Source organism: Odontesthes bonariensis, chromosome 19 (genome assembly GCF_027942865.1).
Source record: "Odontesthes bonariensis isolate fOdoBon6 chromosome 19, fOdoBon6.hap1, whole genome shotgun sequence".
Classification (NCBI taxonomy): domain Eukaryota; kingdom Metazoa; phylum Chordata; class Actinopteri; order Atheriniformes; family Atherinopsidae; genus Odontesthes; species Odontesthes bonariensis.
Window position 1 is genome coordinate 619,892 of NC_134524.1, and position 20,670 is coordinate 640,561.

At 47.8% G+C, this 20,670-nt stretch overlaps 2 protein-coding genes across 2 annotated transcripts; one reads left to right on the plus strand and one right to left on the minus strand.

The window, feature by feature from the left end:
• Nucleotides 1–217: 217 nt before the first annotated feature.
• Nucleotides 218–3,687, plus strand: LOC142369094 (uncharacterized). The gene is made up of 5 exons (XM_075451340.1): nt 218–272; nt 1,875–1,916; nt 2,009–2,260; nt 2,956–3,198; nt 3,427–3,687. The coding sequence occupies exons 1-5, from the start codon at nt 248–250 to the stop codon at nt 3,549–3,551; spliced, it is 687 nt and encodes a 228-aa protein (XP_075307455.1). The 5' UTR covers nt 218–247; the 3' UTR covers nt 3,552–3,687.
• Nucleotides 3,688–9,375: 5,688 nt separating this feature from the next.
• On the minus strand, nt 9,376–18,867 carry LOC142369434 (uncharacterized). The gene is made up of 8 exons (XM_075451793.1): nt 18,802–18,867; nt 16,602–16,949; nt 15,564–15,677; nt 13,372–13,707; nt 11,490–11,834; nt 11,085–11,405; nt 9,984–10,319; nt 9,376–9,494 (listed from the first exon to the last, which is right to left on the minus strand). Exons 1-8 carry the CDS (start codon nt 18,830–18,832, stop codon nt 9,376–9,378), a joined length of 1,950 nt encoding a protein of 649 aa, XP_075307908.1. The 5' UTR covers nt 18,833–18,867.
• Between the last annotated feature and the right edge of the window lie 1,803 nt (nt 18,868–20,670).

Genomic DNA, 20,670 nt, shown 5'->3' on the forward strand with positions numbered 1-20,670 from the left:
GGTATCTCACTGATAGGACCCAGCTGCTCTGAGCTGGGGCAGCTGTCCGTAGAGTTTCAGCTCTGTGATCAGTGCTTAACTGAAGCTATATTCATGAATCTGAATATAGCTTCAGCTCAGAGAGGTGGTGGCAGAGAGGTGGTGTCAGAGAGGTGGTGTCAGATTTAGGTACTGAACCCTTCCTGCTCTGAGCAGCAGTTTACAGGAAGTGGTGGGGCAGAAGCCGTCAGACGGACATTCAGACGACATGAAGAGCGTGAATCTGCTGCTCGGTGAGTCAAACTGCTGCACTCATCCACCCACATCCACCCACCATCCACCCACCATCCACCCACCATCCACCCACCATCCACCCACCATCCACCTACCATCCACCTACCATCCACCCACCAGGGGCACAGCAGCTCCAGCTGGGGGCAGAAACTGAGGGAAAGTTTTGCTGCTCCTGCAGGAGCTGAAACAGGAAGTCAGAGTGAAGCCGAGGCAGGTTCAACAATCAAACATGATCAACTCTTTTCTTCATTGTGAATCTGCATCTGGAGGCATTAAATGCACCTAAAGCAGAGCAGCAGGCGGGTGAAGCCACCTGATTAACTCTGATTAACTCTGATTAACTCAGATTAACTCTGATTAACTCTAATTAACTCTGATTAACTCTGGACCACGGCCCTCGGGAACTAGGGACCATTTCAGCTCCTTCTCCTCAGCTGGGTCTGTTCTGGGTTCAACAGGAACACATCTGACGGAGGTGTTTGGTGGTTGGTAGCTCCGCCCCTTGGTGGCTGGTAGCTCCGCCCCTTGGTTGTCGGTAGCTCCGCCCCTTGGGGGTCGGTAGCTCCGCCCCTTGTCATGTTGTCAGGCTGAAATGTTTCCTCATACACACGGACACACCCTTGGCGTGTTTAATAAGTTAAACCTCCACGTGGTCTCTTGTCTGCGGCGCTCTGCTCTCCTTCCTTCATGAAACCAAGAAGTATGGCCTGCGCTCCATCCTGCGTCTCCTGACTCTCTCTGTGAGCTCTTCCAGCCTCCATGTTAGACGCCCCATGTGATCGTCCATGATTAATATCACCATCATGCAGACCATGAACACGGTGGCCTCCCCGCTCTCCATGTTAGCTTCTTTGTGCTGTTTTAACTTCTCTCCTTACTTTAACCGGGTTTTGTTTTGTTGTTCAATGTGGCGCTAAAGTAACACGTCGCTGTCGCAGACGGCTGCGCCGCATTAAGCCTCTAGCATGGTTGCAGCGTCTGCTTGTGCGAGCGGTGTTGATGACGTCACGGTTTCGTGCTGGCTATATTTGATGCGCCAGTAGTTGTAATCTTCTCCGTCACAGAGGTGTCGCTGCTACCTGAAGGTTACCGCTGCTCTACAACCAGGGAAGTGGAGACCTGACAAAATACCGGCTGTTTACAACTTTGTTCCCACGAATTCGGCGCTACTAAAGCTAGCCGCAGTGAGCAACGCACTTCCGGTTATTTTCACAAAATAAAATACCCGTTGCCTTTTATCATAGGGAAAGCCATTACCATACAATTGGTGCTTTTGTTTTGAAAACAGGAAGTGAACCTACCCTCGTTGTAGCTAGCTTGAAACTGCCGTTGTGACAGGAAATGACGATCGGCGACGTCACGTTACGTTGCATCTTGGGTAGTTTGAGTATGAGTAGTAACCTCATGATGCATACCCAACATTTAAGAGAATCTAGTATGCATCCGGGAACTTCTCGCTTACTCAAACTCGCATACTAACTAAGAAAGTTAGTAGGAGTAGTAGGAGTAGTATGCGGTTTGGAACACAGCCACAGAGTTTGTGATGTCAGAAGGTTTAGAAGGTTCCTGAAGACGTTAACTGTGTTTCTGATCCCCTGCAGGCGTTTCTGGGCTGCTGCTGTCTGCCCTCACTGTTTCTGCAGGTGAGTCCATGAAAGACTAAACATACCCGAACATGTTACCAAACTGAGAAGAGTAGTGATGACGGGTTTTCTCTCCTCTGTGCGTCCTGCAGTCTCTCTGAACATCAGCCCGAACCTTCAGCAGTTCTTCTCCTCAGACTCTTCGGTGTCTCTGAGCTGTGTTGAAGATGGACGGGCGGCCGATGGATGGACGGTGCAGAGGACCTCAGGGGGACTCACTGAGGACTGTACAGCAGGTTCTGGTTCCCTCTGTGTTCTGGGTCTGTCCGTCCCCTTCGGCGGACGCTTCTGGTGTGAAAGCGCTTCAGGACAGAGGAGTGAGGACGTCAGCATCGGTGTGTCAGGTGAGACCGCCGCCTGCCACACGCGAAACTACCACCCCTGAAAAGGGGTCTGCCACCCCAGTCAAAAAATACCAACTGATGATTTATTGGATAATTATTATTAATACCGTTTTAAGATCAAATCAAATGCAAAACAATCCGAAATCGGTGTCAAACTGCAGAATGTTAAATTTGAAAAGGAAACACGTTGGTCCAAAGAAGTCTCCGGATAACCGCTAGCTATGTTTTACCTCATGTCACGGTTAGCCACAAGATAGCTTTTCAAGCCAGTTCGGTAACTAGATAGCTGGCGCTACCTAGCTGAAAAAAGTTGATAACTAGCTAGCTACTGGCTAGCCTTTGACATCTTGAGCTGAAACCAATTGAAGTTGTGGAATTTCATATCATTGTAGTCCTATGAACCGTTCTTAAAAAGTCTGCTAGTTGGCGTTAGCTAGTATGCTAGTGGTGGGTAAGGCTAGCAGAATTTCTGTGTGTAGCATCAGAAAGGCGAACGTTAACGTTGAAAAAACTGTTGTATATGGGTTGATACAAAGTACAAGGTAAGATGGGCTTCATAAAAAAATTGCCACCCTACAATACATGGCTGCCACCCCATGTATAAATCTCTAGAATCGCCACTGCCGCCTGCCTCGGGCCGTCCGCTCAGAGCCCAGCGACCGGCGCTGACACCTGTCTGTGTCTCTGCTGCTCAGATAAAGGTCTGATCCTGGAGATCCCGGCACTTCCTGTGAGGACAGGATGTGATGTCACTCTGCGCTGCAGACGCAGCAGCGGCCAGATAGTTTCTGCTTATTTCTTTGTGGACGGCCTTCACGTCGGAGCTGAATCTGCGGCGGAGCTCGTCATCAGAGGAGTCCAGAGGAGGGATGAAGGTCTCTACTGGTGCTCCACTGACACAGCTGGGAAATCTCCTCAGGGCTCCCTGAGGGTCAGAGGTCAGGACTCTGACATCACTTCCTGTTTACAGACGTGACCTGATGATAAACTGACTAAAGCTTCTCTCATCTCTCCTGTAGATCCTCCTCCTCACACCATCAAAGCCTCCCTTCCTCCTGGTTCTCCTCCTCCTTCTCCTCCTCCTACTTCTCCTTCTCCTTCTTCTCCTCCTCCTCCTCCTTCTTCTCCTCCTTCTTCTCCTTCTCCTCCCTCTGTCTCCTTCCCAGGTCTCTGCTGCCGCCTGCTGGTCATCTGTCCGTACTGCATCTGCAGCGTCCTGCTGGTGTGGATCTGCTGCAGCAGGAACTCAGGTAGAGAACCCGACCTGGTTCTGAACACTGTGGGTTTGTAAAAAACACCCAAAGAAATGGAAATATCTTTTTTCAGATCAAGTCGATGAAAAAATGGAAAAGATTAGAGAACTTGAGAAGAAGTGTTAGATGTTCCCAGTCAGCTGGGTCTGACATGTAGAGCAAAAACAAATAAAATGGGAAGGATGGCAGGTAAAGGACCAGAGGAGATGGCAGGTAAAGGACCGGGGGAGATGGCAGGTAAAGGACCGGGGGAGATGGCAGGTAAAGGACCAGAGGAGATGGCAGGTAAAGTACCAGAGGAGATGGCAGGTAAAGGACCGGGGGAGATGGCAGGTAAAGGACCGGGGGAGATGGCAGGTAAAGGACCGGGGGAGATGGCAGGTAAAGGACCAGGGGAGATGGCAGGTAAAGGACCAGGGGAGATGGCAGGTAAAGGACATGGGGAGATGGCAGGTAAAGGACCGGGGGAGATGGCAGGTAAAGGACCAGAGGAGATGGCAGGTAAAGGACCGGGGGAGATGGCAGGTAAAGGACCAGAGGAGATGGCAGGTAAAGGACTGGGGGAGATGGCAGGTAAAGGACCAGAGGAGATGGCAGGTAAAGGACCGGGGGAGATGGCAGGTAAAGGACCAGAGGAGATGGCAGGTAAAGGACCAGAGGAGATGGCAGGTAAAGGACCAGAGGAGATGGCAGGTGATGGACCAGAGGAGATGGCGGGTAAAGGACCAGGGGAGATGGCAACGCCATCACTTTAACCAGGCCTCTTTAACTCCACCCACAGGAAACAAAGCGGTCTCCATGGAGACGGCCCAGCCTGTTGAAGAAGGCGTCCCTGATGATGTCACCACTGAGCACAACTTCTGAGACTGACGGAGGCCTCCTGCACCAGCAGCGTTCTCAGTTAAAACACATTCATGTAGACGAGCCTGAGGTCAGGAAACACCTGGAAACACCTGGAAACACCTGCAGTCATCGTACTCCAGCTTTAGGCAGCTTGCAGAAATAAAAAATAATGTGTTTCAGAGCCTGTTGTTGGATTTCTGGATTTATTTGTATGGTTTGTGTAAAACATGGAACGGGGGGCGGGGCCATGTGACATCATCATCCAATGAGTGACGACACTTAGTGAGCGAGAAACAACTCAGATCTGATCGGGACGCTTTGGTGAAACCTTCAAACTTAACAAGTAAGAGTTTGGGAACATTTCATTTCCGTAAACACGCGACAGATTTACAGAAAAATTAAACTGCATCTCCCAGAATGCACCTTTCTCAAGCTGGTTGGACAAAGATGTTCGTTAAAAGTTTAAAATAAAAGCTCAGAATTAGAATATAAGTGTTTAAAGGACACTAAAATATCGATTATAAAACATTATTGATCACTTTGGGAGGTTCCCTCGGGGAAATTAGGGTTTCAGCAGCACCATTACAGACTTTAAAAAAAAAGAATAGTATGAAAATCATACATGCAACATAGATAATAATAAAATACAGAAATCCTATATCCAGGTGTGTATTTCGTATTGTCGTATTGCCGTAGTTCCTCTGTGCGCCGACACGTCCACATTGCTATGGAACACCCAGCAGTACTTTTCACAGCCTTACGTGTCACTGTTCCGTGGCAAAAACGCAGCTTTCAGGTGATTTCAGAGCCCACCCCACACTGCCCCCTACTGGTCACCTTCATACTGCAGCCTGCAGACATGTCACCTTCATTTTTAAGGACTGTGCTCCAAAGAAATGCAGATGTGTGAAGCTGCTGGCATCCAAGATGTTTCTGCATGTTGACTTCAAACAGAAGGAAACGTGTCTGAGGGATAATAAGACAAGATAATAAGGGAGGGGCCTCTGATGGAGGAGCCTCTAAGGGAGGAGCCTCTGAGGGAGGAGCCTCTAAGGGAGGAGCCTCTGAGGGAGGAGCCTCTAAGGGAGGAGCTTCTGAGGGAGGAGCTTCTGAGGGAGGAGCCTCAGAGGGAGGAGCCTCTGAGGGAGGAGCCTCTAAGGGAGGAGCCTCTGAGGGAGGAGCCTCTGAGGGAGGAGCCTCTAAGGGAGGAGCCTCTGAGGGAGGAGCCTCTAAGGGAGGAGCTTCTGAGGGAGGAGCTTCTGAGGGAGGAGCCTCTGAGGGAGGAGCTTCTGAGGGAGGAGCCTCTGAGGGAGGAGCCTCTGAGGGAGGAGCCTCTGAGGGAGGAGCCTCTCTGAGGGAGGAGCCTCTGAGGGAGGAGCCTCTGAGGGAGGAGCCTCTCTGAGGGAGGAGCCTCTGAGGGAGGAGCCTCTAAGGGAGGAGATTCTGAGGGAGGAGCCTCTAAGGGAGGAGCCTCTAAGGGAGGAGCCTCTGAGGGAGGAGCCTCTCTAAGGGAGGAGCCTCTGAGGGAGGAGCCTCTAAGGGAGGAGCCTCTGAGGGAGGAGCCTCTCTGAGGGAGGAGCCTCTAAGGGAGGAGCCTCTAAGAGAGGAGCCTCTGAGGGAGGAGCCTCTGAGGGAGGAGCCTCTCTGAGGGAGGGGCCTCTCTGAGGGAGGAGCCTCTCTGAGGGAGGAGCCTCTGAGGGAGGAGCCTCTGAGGGAGGAGCCTCTGAGGGAGGAGCCTCTCTGAGGGAGGAGCCTCTGAGGGAGGAGCCTCTGAGGGAGGAGCCTCTAAGGGAGGAGCCTCTCTGAGGGAGGAGCCTCTGAGGGAGGAGCCTCTGAGGGAGGAGCCTATGAGGGAGGAGCCTCTGAGGGAGGAGCCTATGAGGGAGGAGCCTCTCTGAGGGAGGAGCCTCTGAGGGAGGAGCCTCAGAGGGAGGGGCCTCTGAGGGAGGAGCCTCTAAGGGAGGAGCCTCTAAGGGAGGAGCCTCTAAGGGAGGAGCCTCTGAGGGAGGAGCCTCTGAGGGAGGAGCCTCTCTGAGGGAGGAGCCTCTCTAAGGGAGGAGCCTCTAAGGGAGGAGCCTCTGAGGGAGGAGCCTCTGAGGGAGGAGCCTCTGAGGGAGGGGCCTCTCTGAGGGAGGAGCCTCTAAGGGAGGAGCCTCTGAGGGAGGAGCCTCTGAGGGAGGAGCCTCTGAGGGAGGAGCCTCTCTGAGGGAGGGGCCTCTCTGAGGGAGGAGCCTCTGAGGGAGGAGCCTCTGAGGGAGGAGCCTCTGAGGGAGGAGCCTCTCTAAGGGAGGAGCCTCTAAGGGAGGAGCCTCTGAGGGAGGAGCCTCTGAGGGAGGAGCCTCTCTGAGGGAGGGGCCTCTCTGAGGGAGGAGCCTCTAAGGGAGGAGCCTCTAAGGGAGGAGCCTCTGAGGGAGGAGCCTATGAGGGAGGAGCCTCTAAGGGAGGAGCCTCTGAGGGAGGAGCCTCTAAGGGAGGAGCCTCTAAGGGAGGAGCCTCTGAGGGAGGAGCCTATGAGGGAGGAGCCTCTAAGGGAGGAGCCTCTGAGGGAGGAGCCTCTAAGGGAGGAGCCTCTAAGGGAGGAGCCTATGAGGGAGGAGCCTCTAAGGGAGGAGCCTCTGAGGGAGGAGCCTCTAAGGGAGGAGCCTCTAAGGGAGGAGCCTCTAAGGGAGGAGCCTCTGAGGGAGGAGCCTATGAGGGAGGAGCCTCTAAGGGAGGAGCCTCTGAGGGAGGAGCCTCTAAGGGAGGAGCCTCTAAGGGAGGAGCCTCTAAGGGAGGAGCCTATGAGGGAGGAGCCTCTAAGGGAGGAGCCTCTGAGGGAGGAGCCTCTAAGGGAGGAGCCTCTAAGGGAGGAGCCTCTAAGGGAGGAGCCTCTAAGGGAGGAGCCTATGAGGGAGGAGCCTCTAAGGGAGGAGCCTCTGAGGGAGGAGCCTCTAAGGGAGGAGCCTCTAAGGGAGGAGCCTCTAAGGGAGGAGCCTCTCTGAGGGAGGAGCCTCTGAGGGAGGAGCCTCTAAGGGAGGAGCCTCTGAGGGAGGAGCCTCAAAGGGAGGAGCCTCTAAGGGAGGAGCCTCTGAGGGAGGAGCCTATGAGGGAGGAGCCTCTGAGGGAGGAGCCTCTGAGGGAGGAGCCTCTAAGGGAGGAGCCTCTCAGAACTTTCTGGAGCGGTCCTTAACTGGTTCAGGTCCTACTTAGAAGGCCGGAGTTATTTTGTTACAATTGGCAGCTATGAATCTGAGCGAGTGGCCATGACTTGTGGAGTCCCCCAGGGGTCAATTCTTGGACCTCTTCTGTTTAACTTGTATATGCTCCCTTTGGGTCAGATATTGCAGAACTTTAACATCAATTATCACAGTTATGCAGACGATACACAACTTTATGTGTCTCTGTCACCATGGCGACTGCAGCCCAGCAGACGTACTGTGTCAGTGTCTGGAGGAAGTAAACACCTGGATGAGAGAGAATTTTCTACAATTAAATGAAGACAAAACTGAGATCATTCTGTTTGGGAGCAAAGAGAAGAGGGTCAGAGTTGGTAAATATCTTGAGACTCGGGACCTTACAATCACTGACCAAGTTGGTAACCTCGGAGTGTTGATAGACTCAGATCTGACTTTCAGCAGCCACATCAAAGCTGTCACCAAGGCAGCTTTTTACCATCTCAGAAACATCAACAGAATTAAAGGTTTCCAGGAGAAACTCCTCCATGCATTCATCTCCAGCAGACTCCATTACTGTAATGCTCCTTTAACTGGACTTCCCACAAAGAGCATTAAACATCTGCAGCTCATCCAGAACGCTGCTGCTGGAGTTTTAACCCGGACTAAGAGATCTGAACACATCACAGCAGCTTTAAAATCTTTACTCTGGCTTCCAGTCAGTCACAGAATAGATTTTAAAAGCCTGCTGATGGTTTACATCTGTGATATGTTCAGAGAATATAAAGCCAGCAGAGCTCTTAGATCCAAGGACTCAGGTCAGCTGGTCCAGTCCAGAGTCCAGACTAAACATGGAGAAGCAGCATTTAGCTGTTATGCTGCAAACAAGTGGAACAAACTGCCAGTGGAGATTAAACTTTCACCAAATGGAGACATTTTTAAATCCAGGTTAAAAACATTTCTGTTCTCATGTGTCTATGCATGAAATATCTTTTAACTTATCTAGACTGTTGCCTGTTTTTAAATTCATTTAAATGATTTTATTTGTTTATCTTTATATTATTTTATGTATTTTTAATGCTTTTTGCACTCCCTGCTGCAATGCTTTTATTTTATGTAAAGCACTTTAAACTGTTTGTACATGAAATGTGCTACAAATAAATTTGAATTGATTAAGGGAGGAGCCTCTCTTTATTTATTATTTTTATTTATTTGAATAGGGACAATCCACACTAATGAACATCAGTATAAAAACAAATGTAAATATGCTGAATTATAGCTACAAAGTTAGTTTTCATCCGTAGTCCCTAGGCAGGCAAATACACAAGAAAGAAAATACATAAGAAAGAAAATATAGTATACAATAGAAGCATCAGAGGGAATGTTTAGAGTCTAATGGTCACATGCCATAGTTTGAGCTTTCTCAATCTGGGAGAATTGAGAAAGCTTGCCCTTGTTCTCAGGCCACTTGAATTCCTAGGTTGGAACAAGGTAAACGCTGGAGGTGCGGCTAGTCCATGTAGCGCTTTAAAAATGAAGCATACATACTTAAAATTAATAAAATTTTCAAAAATTTAAAAGATTGTACTTGTTTAAAACATTACATACATGAAAAGAATTGGGTTTTCGGTCAAAAACTTTAAGAGATTTTTTTGTACAGTGATTCAATTAATTTCAGATTGCTAGCTGTGGTGAGAGACCAACTTGTGATGCAGTATTCAATGTGAGATAAAACCATTGACTGGAGGAACATTCTGGCAGCACCAAGTGTTTAAAAAAAGACCTGATTTGTTTAAAATTTTTAAGGTTAAATGTTACAGTATTGGCCAGTTTTTATGTAATATGATTTTTGAAGGTCAAAGTGGAATCAAGTATCACACGGAGGTGATAAGGGAAGAGCCTCTGAGGGAAGAGCCTCTGGGGGGTTCCTTGGTCTTCTCTTTTTGTAACTTGGAATCCGTTCAATGAAGTTGATCGAGGAGCTTTCTGCAGAGAAGACAAACAGTCATGAACTCATCTCTACATCAGACACATTATCTGACTGAATACCAGAGCAAAAGGTCAGCGAAGCTCATGAAAACCCTCCAGGAACCACAGGGAACCACAGTGTTAGCATGTGTAGCCCCTGAACATGCTAACGGCTACCACAGTGTTAGCATGTGTAGCCCCTGAACATGCTAACGGCTACCACAGTGTTAGCATGTGTAGCCCCTGAACATGCTAACGGCTACCACAGTGTTAGCATGTGTAGCCCCTGAACACGCTAACGGCTACCACAGTGTTAGCATGTGTAGCCCCTGAACATGCTAACAGCTACCACAGTGTTAGCATGTGTAGCCCCTGAACATGCTAACGGCTACCACAGTGTTAGCATGTGTAGCCCCTGAACATGCTAACAGCTACCACAGTGATTCTGTGGTTGCGTTTACCGACCCCCGTGTTGCGTTTACTGACCCCCGTGTTGCGTTTACTGACCCCTGACACTGAGGATCATCAGCTTCTGCAGCAGAATGTCTCCACCCTTGTAGACGGTGCAGGTGTAGAGGCCGTTGTCATTGCGGACGGGGTCCCTCAGAGTCAGGGTGAGGTTTCCGGTCCTCAGCGGGTCTTTCTCCATATTCGCACGGTCTCGGTACACCTTGTCCTGTTTGTCCGGCTGGATGTCTCCGTTCTCGTAGGTGAGGACGTCGGTGCGCTTGGAGTCGGGGTGTCTCCACTCCACCCTGACATCCTCGGATAGAGCTGCGGTTCTGAAGGGCAGCTCGACAGATGTTTCCCCCTTTGGCACCTCCACGATCTCCATCTCGTGGACTGAGTGAACAGAGAAGAACGTGTTCATTCGGGCAGCAGCTACTGTATCTGATGTATTTAAAGGGATAGTTCTCCTCTTCTGACATGAAGCTGTGTAACATCCCATATCAGCAACATCATTTCTGAACATCTTCTTACCCCCTGCTGCGTCCTGTGAGCAGAGTTCCAGCCTCGTTTTGGTGTTGATGAAGGTAGTCCGGCTAGTTGGCTGGGGTTTAAAAAATAAAGCGTCTTGCTTCTCAGAACAATATGCGTTCAATAGAGTAATACATTTGCATCACAAAATCGTTTTCGATGAAAAAGTCAGACCTCGCATCGCTTGGCGCTATTTTTGCCTCCCTTCATATCAATGCGTCCAATGTAAACTGTGCAGACCGAAGAGCAGACCCCTGCTTCCCAGCAGTAAACACCGTAACAGGTGCGGCTATCGCTAGGTGGCTGGACGCATTGATATCAAGGGAGGCAAAAATAGCGCCAAGCGATTGTGAGGTCTGACTTTTTCCTGGAGAACCATTTTGTGATGCAAATGTATTACTCTGTTGAACGCATATTGTTCTGAGAAGCAAGACGCTTTATTTTTTAAACCCCAGCCAACTAGCCGGACTACCTTCATCAGCACCAAAACGAGGCTGGAACTCTGCTCACAGGACGCAGCAGGGGGTAAGAAGATGTTCAGAAATGATGCTGCTGATATGGGATGTTACACAGCTTCATGTCAGAAGAGGCGAACTGTCCCTTTAATGTACTGGGTTTTCTTCTGCTGACCTTTGACCCTCAGTCCCACCACTTTCTGTTTCAGGACTCTCCCCCCGTTGTCGTAGATGGTGCAGGTGTAGACATCGTCGGTGAGATGGAGGTCTTTCAGTGTCAGACTGAGGTCTCCGGTGGTCAGGGGGTCGTCCCCCATCTCTGTGCGGTAATCCTGGTGCCGGTGGTGTCGGCCTTCCCTGTACTCGTGGATCACCGTGTTGTCGGAGCGTCTCCACTCCACGGAGACGTCCTGACACAGGAGGCGAGGCGGCGTTTCAAAGGGCAGCCGGACGGACCGCGCCACTTTCGTCACCTCCAGGACTTCTACCTGACCGACTGAGAGCAGAACACGAGTCAAACCAAAGATGCACCATGTTGGAAAAGCCTGTTGGGTGTGTTCCCTGCCCCCTGTGGACTAACCTGTGCTGACAGTGAGCGCCACCATCTTCAGCTTCAGCTTTGTTCCCTCGCTGCTGCAGACGCTGCAGATGTAGATGCTGCTGTCGCTCACTCGCGGCCCCATCAGGGTCACGCTGAGGTCTCCAGATCTTACTCCATCTTCGGTCATCTCTGTGCGACCCTGATACTCCTCGAGGATCCGCACGTTTTCCTGGTTCTGGTCTCTGGGATACTCGTGCACTGCCTCGTCCCTGTCGGTGCGTCTCCACGTCACTCTGACATCATCGGGAAGGTCGCTGGCCATTTTAAACGGGAGCAGCACGGACTCCTCCCCCTCTGTCACCTTCACCTTCTCCAGGAAACTCTCTGACAGAACAGAGCAGACATGAGGTGTACAGACAGCCTTTATATGAGTCGAAATTATGAGATACTATGTCATAATTTAAGAGATACTATCTCATAATTATGAGATACTAAGTCGAAATTATGAGACAGTATTTCTATCAAACTGTTCTTATTTAAATGACTGATCAATGAATAAGCAAAGGTTCCAGCTTTAACAAGTCATTAAACCATAAATCCCTAAATGGGATTACCATGAGATCAGAGGATGGATTCACCTTTGTAAATGTGACACACGGTTGGACTGTTAAAATGTGCTTTTTCTTTGTCTTTAATAGTCTGTGACAGTGGCCCTCAGATTCAGCTTAAGATGAACAGTTAAGCTGCTTGGTAAAAAATAATACAGCTGGGATATTCATCTTCTTTTTGAGCTGAACCTTCAAACGTGGGTTGAAAAGACTGATTTCCAGTAACTGGGCTCATCTCTGGTTCTGATAGTCCTGCATCTCAGCTCAGACTCAGCTTCCAGAGGTTTACTTCACAGAGCAGACCAGTTTGTGGCAGATCTACAGTGATAGTGTGTTTAAATCATATTTACAGGAAATGTGGAGTTCCTCAGGGCTCCATCCTCGGGCCCCCTTCGTTTTTATACACTCCCTGTTTCACAGTTGATGACACACAACCCGACACGACTGTGTCCCCAATTCAGTTCTATGAAATATCTTTGATTACACTCCAATCGTCACGAGACATTTTGGTGTTGAAACTGGAAAGATTGAAGGTCACTGATCAGCTTTAACAGGGTGATGATAACAGGTGAGAGTCCCTGAAGGACTAAAAACGTCTCATTTAAATCTGAGCTGAAACATTCGTGTTGTTGCAGCTTTGACCGGCTGATAAAATGTCCTCTTTGTACCCGTAACTGTTTATCTTCTCACTCTGTAAGACTCTGTTATGTTTTACCGTGGTGGATGCTCTTACCACCACCACCACATCGTGTTAGTATTTATTCTATATTTGCATTTCAGATAATTTTTTGAATGATTTACTTACACTTGTTATTCTGCAAACTGAGATCAGCTGGAGGAGGAAGCCTGGAACATACCACTCTTTCTAAAAGGCTCGGGGGGGGGGGGGGGTGGGGCTTTATTTGTTAAATTTGGCCTGAGTTCCTTAATTTTGTCACTTTAACATTCACTTATTATTTGTGCTAAGTTAAAGTTAGTTTTGCTTTATTTGTTTTATATCTTGCTGTAGTTAATTTTGTCATTTTTCCCTTTTATTATGCTCCCACATGTGGCAGAATTGGGTCACTCCGTCCCTGTTTAAGCAGCCTTTGGTTCTTTGTTTGGAGGTCAGTTTTTGGTTGTGTTAGTGTTCAATTAGTTGATCTCATTTTAGTTCGGCCCAAATTAGTTCTTTGTATGATTTAATTGTTATTCATATTTGACTTTTTTGCATTTATTAATTTTGAACTATTAAATTGAAATTGTTCCTCGTTTTTCGAACACCTTTGTCCTTACGTGAGCCCTCACATCTACGGTGCGGTGCAGAAACTCACCTGTGACGCTGAGCGTCACCACCTTCTGCAGCAGGATGCGTCCGGCCTGTAACACGGTGCATCTGTAGGCTCCGCTGTCATTCAGACGGGGCTTCTTCAGGCTCAGGCTGAGGTCTCCGGCTTTCAGGGGGGCTTCCCTCATCTCTGTGCGGCCCAGATGAACTTCATCCTGTTCACCCGACTGGTTCTGGATGTTCGGATATACGTGGACCAACTGTTGGTGGTTGGAGCAGCTCCACTCCACTCTGAGGTCCTCGGGGAGGTCTGGTTTGGTTTTAAATGGAAGGAGAACAGATTTCTTCCCCTCCGTCACCTCCACCGTCTCCGCCTGACAGACTGAGAGGAGAAACGAGTGAGAGACAGACTTCCTTCTTCTTCAACAACAAGTTCTACAGGTGTGAGATGGAAAAGTTCTTATTTGTCCCTTTGGTTTTAAAGTCTGTTGACTTCCCTCTGACCCATTCACCCTGTGACCCTTTCGTTTGGTCATTTGAGGGAAAGCATATTTTTAATCCATCAGGAGGAGGTTTATTAGGGGTGGACGAAAAAAATCGATTCATGGACATATCACGATTTTTAATGGGATGATTTTAAAAATCGATTTTTCTTCCCTGAATCGATTATATTACGTCATATCCGTGTCCAGATAAACTTCATCAATTCATTACATTAAGTTATGTTAAAACTAGCCCACATTAGTGCTGTGTGGAAATTTGAATTTATTTTGTTACTGTAAACTTTAAAAAATGCTGTACATGTTAAGTAGCTCTTTTTGTCTGAGTTGAAATAAAGGTCAGCTGCTGGACTGACTGACACAGACTGATGTGCATCGTTTATGGGAACGACATTCATTCTAGGAGTGTATAGCCCCTTTCACACTGCCGAATAACCCGCGTTTAATTCACGAATTTAGCGTGTCCGCTGTTGCGTTCACACTGCCGACCCGGGCTGCCGCGTCAACTCGACTCGCCTTTCGACCCGCGTCGGACCCTCGTCTTTTTGCCGAGCCGAGTTTGGTGTGAACGCAATCGACGCGGGTCGGACGTGGGCGTGGCGTGAGGAGTTTAAAAGACAGAATGGACAGCTGATTCAGAACAACAGCGACAGCTGAGGACAAGTTTTACTCTGTTTTAGCCTACATCAAGTAGAAGACATTTTTTAATATGGCCAACTGGGGAGACAAGGAGGTCCGCGAGCTCCTCAGCCTCCGAGCAGAGGACGTTATTTACCGCCACATGTCGGGGACTATAGTGCTCTTGTATTCTCCGCATATGTTCTTCGGCGGCATCCCACGTTGTAACCATCCACACCCCGTAAAATAACATCTCCATGAACTGCATATACAATTGCAAAAACGAGTCCTCGAGGTGTATTTAACCCTACCTGCGACGCATGGCTTGTGCCTACGTCATTGTGCACGCCCAGCATTTTATGTGTTTCCTGTGACGCTCTGCCACTAGGCCACGCCCCCTGAACTCGGCTTCAGGCGACACGGGTCACCAACACGCCGAGCGTTCACATTGCTCGACGCGGGTCGAAGGTGTAATTTGGACCCGCTAAGGTAGCGGGTCGCAGTGTGAAAGGGGCTTCTGATTCAACTTGTTTGTTTTTTTAAGGAGGAAGAAAATTGCAATTACTGATTATGTAGAATCGCAATTATCAGGAATCGTGACCAAAGCATTTCGTCCCACCCCTAAGGTTTATGGTTGACACTTTCTGGGGAGGTTAGCTCAAGGGAGTCATAAAGGGGAACCTGGTAAACTGTGTTCTCTCAGATTCAGAACAGAGAAAAGGGGGGCCATTTGTTCTTTGAAGATAACCCCCCGTTTGGAGTATAAAAATTAATGTGTGATGTTTCCTCTTCTCTCTCTGTCCTGACGCCATGCAGACAGGGGACTATTCAAATGCTATTTGCATTTAAATAAAATATAAAGAAAGACTAAATCCGGATTTCCTCTTATTATTATCTAAGTACTCTTCTTACCCACTTTGATAAAAAAAAATCCACAACAGGTGCAAAGCTTTGCTTTACTTCACATGAGTGGTGTTTCAGCGGGGTTCTGCAGATCAGAAAGGTGTGTCATCTGCATACAATGAGGTTCTCTGAAGGCCACGAAGAACCCAAAGAAACAAGGGTTCTCTGTCAGGACTCTGTCCTTCTTTGTACTGCTACCAGCTTCAACACAACATACCTGCTTTGCGCTTCTTCTTTTTACGTCTGTTAAACATTAAGGCACCAACAGTAACCAGGAGAACCAGGGGAACCAGGACCGCTATGAGAACGCCGAATGAGAAACCAGGATTTTCTGCAGACAACACAAACATATATACAACCTGAGAATCATCCCACATATTCACATGATCCAGACCAGCGGCATTAACCTCTGACCCTCTGTACTGACCTCTGACCCTCTCTACTGACCTCTGACCCGCTGTACTGACCTCTGACCCTCTGTACTGACCTCTGACCCGCTGTACTGACCTCTGACCTGCTGTACTGACCTCTGACCCTCTGTCCTGACCTCTGACCCTCTGTACTGACCTCTGACCCTCTGTCCTGACCTCTGACCCTCTGTCCTGACCTCTGACCCGCTGTACTGACCTCTGACCCGCTGTACTGACCTCTGACCCTCTGTCCTGACCTCTGACCCGCTGTACTGACCTCTGACCTGCTGTACTGACCTCTGACCCTCTGTACTGACCTCTGACCCTCTGTACTGACCTCTGACCCTCTGTACTGACCTCTGACCTGCTGTACTGACCTCTGACCCTCTGTCCTGACCTCTGACCTGCTGTACTGACCTCTGACCTGCTGTACTGACCTCTGACCCTCTGTACTGACCTCTGACCTGCTGTACTGACCTCTTACCCTCTGTCCTGACCTCTGAACCTCTGTACTGACCTCTGACCTGCTGTTCTGACCTCTGACCCTTTGTACTGACTTCTGACCCTCTGTACTGACCTCTGACCCTCTGTCCTGACCTCTGACCCTCTGTACTGACCTCTGACCTGCTGTACTGACCTCTGACCCTCTGTCCTGACCTCTGACCCTCTGTCCTGACCTCTGAACCTCTGTACTGACCTCTGACCCTCTGTCCTGACCTCTGACCCTCTGTCCTGACCTCTGACCCTCTGACCCGCTGTACTGACCTCTGACCCTCTGTCCTGACCTCTGACCCGCTGTACTGACCTCTGACCCTCTGTCCTGACCTCTGACCCGCTGTACTGACCTCTGACCTGCAGATGGATGGCAGTCTGACTCAGATCTTCTCCCACCCTGCGGACGGTGCAGGTGTAGTTTCCAGCGTCGGTGAAAGTGGGTTTAGTCAGCGTGAGGCTGAGGTCTCCGGTCTGCAGGGCGCCGTCCTGCACTGAGGTCCGGCCCTGGTACATCTGGTTCTGATCCGCCAGGTACTCCCCAGCAGGCCTACGGACGTGAACTGTGGAGATCTTCAGGTCGCCGCGGTCCCACACCACCGTGGATCCGTTGGAGACGTTCACCGGTACCTGACAGGGCAGCAGGACAGACTCCTCCCCCTCAAACACCTGCACCTGCACCCAAGAGGCATGCTGGGAAACTGGGGACAGAAACAGAAGCAGGTCAGCAGCCAATCAGAGGGCAGGACTCCACAGACAGAAAACACATGTAATACCGCCGGCCCGGACCACAGTTTCACAGGTGTCAGAACAACCCTCCCCAGAGATAACCCACGGGGAGAGTTAGTACCCAGATTACGCAAAAATAACTTATCAAAACAGTTCAAAGTGCTTTACATAAAATAAAAGCATTGCAGCAGGGAGTGGAAGAAGCATTAAAATACATAAAATAATATAAAGAGAAACAAATGAAATAATTTAAATGATTAAAAGAATATAAAGAGAAACAAATAAAATCATTTAAATGAATTAAAAACCAGCAACAGTCCAGATAAGTTCAAAGATAGCGTGCAGATTTCATGCATAGACACATGAGAACAGAAATGTTTTTAACCTGGATTTAAAAATGTCTCCATTTGGTGAAAGTTTAATCTCCACTGGCAGTTTGTTCCACTTGTTGGCAGCATAACAGCTAAATGCTGCTTCTCCATGTTTAGTCTGGACTCTGGACTGGACCAGCTGACCTGAGTCCTTGGATCTAAGAGCTCTGCCGGCTTTATATTCTCTGAACATATCACAGATGTAAACCATCAGCAGGCTTTTAAAATCTATTCTGTGACTGACTGGAAGCCAGAGTAAAGATTTTAAAGCTGCTGTGATGTGTTCATCTCTTAGTCCGGGTTAAAACTCCAGCAGCAGCGTTCAGGATGTACGGAAGCCCAGAGCGGACGTGGTGCGTATAAACTTTTTTATGATGGTTTTCAAAAAAAATTAATTTACCGATGGTTTTCAAGTTCACTTTTTCTCCCCAGCCCGCCCCTGTTTATAAGTGTTTATATGTGTTTATGTGTATATACATATAAACACATTAAACACACATATAGACACAAATAAACATATAAACGCATATAAAAACATTCAACACACATATAAACATATAAACACATTAAACACACATATAAACACATTAAACACACACATATAAACACATATAAACACATATAAACACATTAAACACACACATAAACACATTAAACACACATATAAACACATATAAACACATTAAACACACATATAAACACATATAAACACATATAAACTTTAACACCGCAACCATTTCCTGTCTTGAGTACAAAAATAAAAGCTCTTAGCATAAATACCGGATGTTACAAACATGCTCAAACATCCCTCTATCCAGGGCTCATAAAAATAGCTTATACATATATAAACACATATAAATACATTAAACACACATATAAATACATACACACATAAACACATATAAACACATTAAACACATTAAACACACATATAAATACATATAAACAGGGGCAGGCTGGGTAGAATAGGTGGCCTTGAAAACCATCAGAAAAAAGTTTATATGCACCACGTCCGCTCCGGGCTTCCATAGGATGAGCTTATTGAGTTGAAATGATTTGTTCCCCCCCCCCCCCTTTTGTAAACGGATCACGGCTCCCAGAACCTCGCGGGGCTGCAGGTTCTGTTGAATGGATCCGGTTCGGTAACTCGGACAGAACCACTAAAAGCTCCGGAAGAATGTTTCCGGGTGTAAAGCGCGCTCCCGTGGAGCCACCCTGAGCGCTCCCGCGTACCTCTGACCCGCTGAGGACCCCCCGGTTCGACTGCGGGGGCTTCTGTCCTCCGAAGCGGGTCAGAGAGGAGCCCGAACCACCGGTCTCTGCCCCCCAGAACAGGCTCTGACCGACCCAAGGAACCAGAGCTCAGTCCGCCTTAAAGTCCAGAGCGGGTCCGGCCGGGACCAGAGCGGGTCCGGCCGGGACCAGGACCGGATCAGCCCAGCGGGGTTCTTACCGTGCAGGAGGACCAGCAGCACCAGAAACATCGTCCCGCAGAGCCGAGCCCAGCTGACCGCCGCAGCTGTTTCACTTTCGGTTCCGGATCCACTGGATTGTCCCCTTGTTTCACTGCTTAACCCTTTGTGTGGTATTAACATTGTGTTTACTCCCCTTGTCCTATGAGCCGCCCTACCAAAGCCCCAAAACAAAGCAACTTAATTGAATTTTAAATCCAAAATCTGTTTTGTATGATGAAACCACCTGTTATTTATCTATTCAACTCAACTCAATACATTTTTTTATCATGTATTTTTTGTTACACATTACAAAAAGACAATCACCAGTTTTCAGGATTACACTTTTTTTTTTTTATTACCACAAACCAACCATCAGTGGGACCAACAGTTTTCTTGTTTTCTCAGTTTTCTTTTACATAATAAAGGTTTATTATTGCTTTTATATAAATGTGAAGTAATTACTTCTGAATTATTTATATTGAAAGGGAAAAAAACAGTGAACTTTTTTCTGGTGTTTAAATGTTTTTATAATTCACGGGTCAAAAATTACCCATAAGGCAATCTTTGTACCCTAGTGGTGTACAGCCCACATGGAAACATAAACAAAAATAAAGTGTGACTTTTTCTAATGATGGGGTCCCTTTAGGAAAAGTCATAACATTTCAAGTTGGAAAAAGATAGTTTAAGGTGTTTTTATACAGCTAAACATGGCAGTGGCTCACTTTTGACCCGCAGGATAACAGGAGGGTTAACATGTGGATCCGTTTCACAGTTTCTGTTGAATTTTTTTTTTTTTACATATATATCTTTATTAGGTTGTCAATATACAATCCAAGATCAATCTGAAAGGATACATTTCACCTATTTTTCCCCTTTTAGAACTCCCCCAACGTTGAGTCACATTTACTTGACTTAGGCTACGGCTACACGGAAACGAAACGAGTTTTTTTTTTAAAACGGGTACGAAAATTCTTGCGACCACACGGCAACGCTGCTGTAAAGACTCAGGTCCAGACGAAAACGGATGAACACGATGAAACGATGCAGTACACACGCCACTGTGTCACGCCACGCTGTGAGACAATAGAGAAGTCTCACAGCGTCAACGTTTGACTGACGCAAAAACGTTTTAGCTGTAACAATGGAAACAAAATGACACCGTTTCAAACTTTCCCACTCTGGAACCCGTTCTCAAAAACTATAGCTTTGGGGTAGTGGGAACGCCGGCTCCGTGTGGCCGCGACAGCCAAACGATAAGAAAAAGTATCGTTTACAGTGAAAAACGTTTTCGTGCCGCAGCCTAAGTCACATAACAATGGGTAATAATGCTAATAAGCAAACACAACTCTATCCCCACCCCAAAGGAAAAAAAAATAATAATAATAATTATAAAAGGGAACATTCAGAGGAGTCCAAACAGCACAAATACGCTATGACCACCACTACATTGAATCATAGACACACTGGCTTCTTACAGAACTCTGACAGGATATATATATACATATATATAGAATATAAGTATAGGAATGACATTAAGTCCTTTTGCCAAGAGTTAGGGGAGGGAGGATCTTATCCTTCCAATGAAGTAAAATACGTCTACGAGCTACCAAAGATGTAAAAGCGATACGATTATTTTCCCTGTTGGTGAAGAGTGTGAAATCTTCAGGCTCACCAAAGATGGAGGTTAAAGGGCTCGAAGGCACTGGCTTGCTTAGAGCTTTTGAAAGAGTTCTGTAAAAGGAGGACCAATAAGAGCTCAATCTCGGGCAAGAAAAAAACATGTGTGTATGACTAGCTGATGACAGAAAGCATCTGTCACATGTGTCACTTGTGTTGAAAAAATTTTTAAGCTTAGCTTTAGAAAAATC

Excerpts from the sequence above, each read along its gene's own strand:
- LOC142369094 (XM_075451340.1), top strand. The coding sequence starts at position 248 with ATGAAGAGCGTGAATCTGCTGCTCG. Across the intron at positions 273-1,874 it reads GAGCGTGAATCTGCTGCTCG|GCGTTTCTGGGCTGCTGCTG; the intron begins GTGAGTCAAACT and ends GATCCCCTGCAG. Across the intron at positions 1,917-2,008 it reads TGCCCTCACTGTTTCTGCAG|TCTCTCTGAACATCAGCCCG; the intron begins GTGAGTCCATGA and ends TGCGTCCTGCAG.
- LOC142369434 (XM_075451793.1), bottom strand. The coding sequence starts at position 18,832 with ATGTTTCTGGTGCTGCTGGTCCTCCTGCACG. Across the intron at positions 16,950-18,801 it reads GCTGCTGGTCCTCCTGCACG|TTTCCCAGCATGCCTCTTGG; the intron begins GTAAGAACCCCG and ends TTCTGTCCCCAG. Across the intron at positions 9,495-9,983 it reads GATGATCCTCAGTGTCAGGG|AAAGCTCCTCGATCAACTTC; the intron begins GTCAGTAAACGC and ends TCTTCTCTGCAG.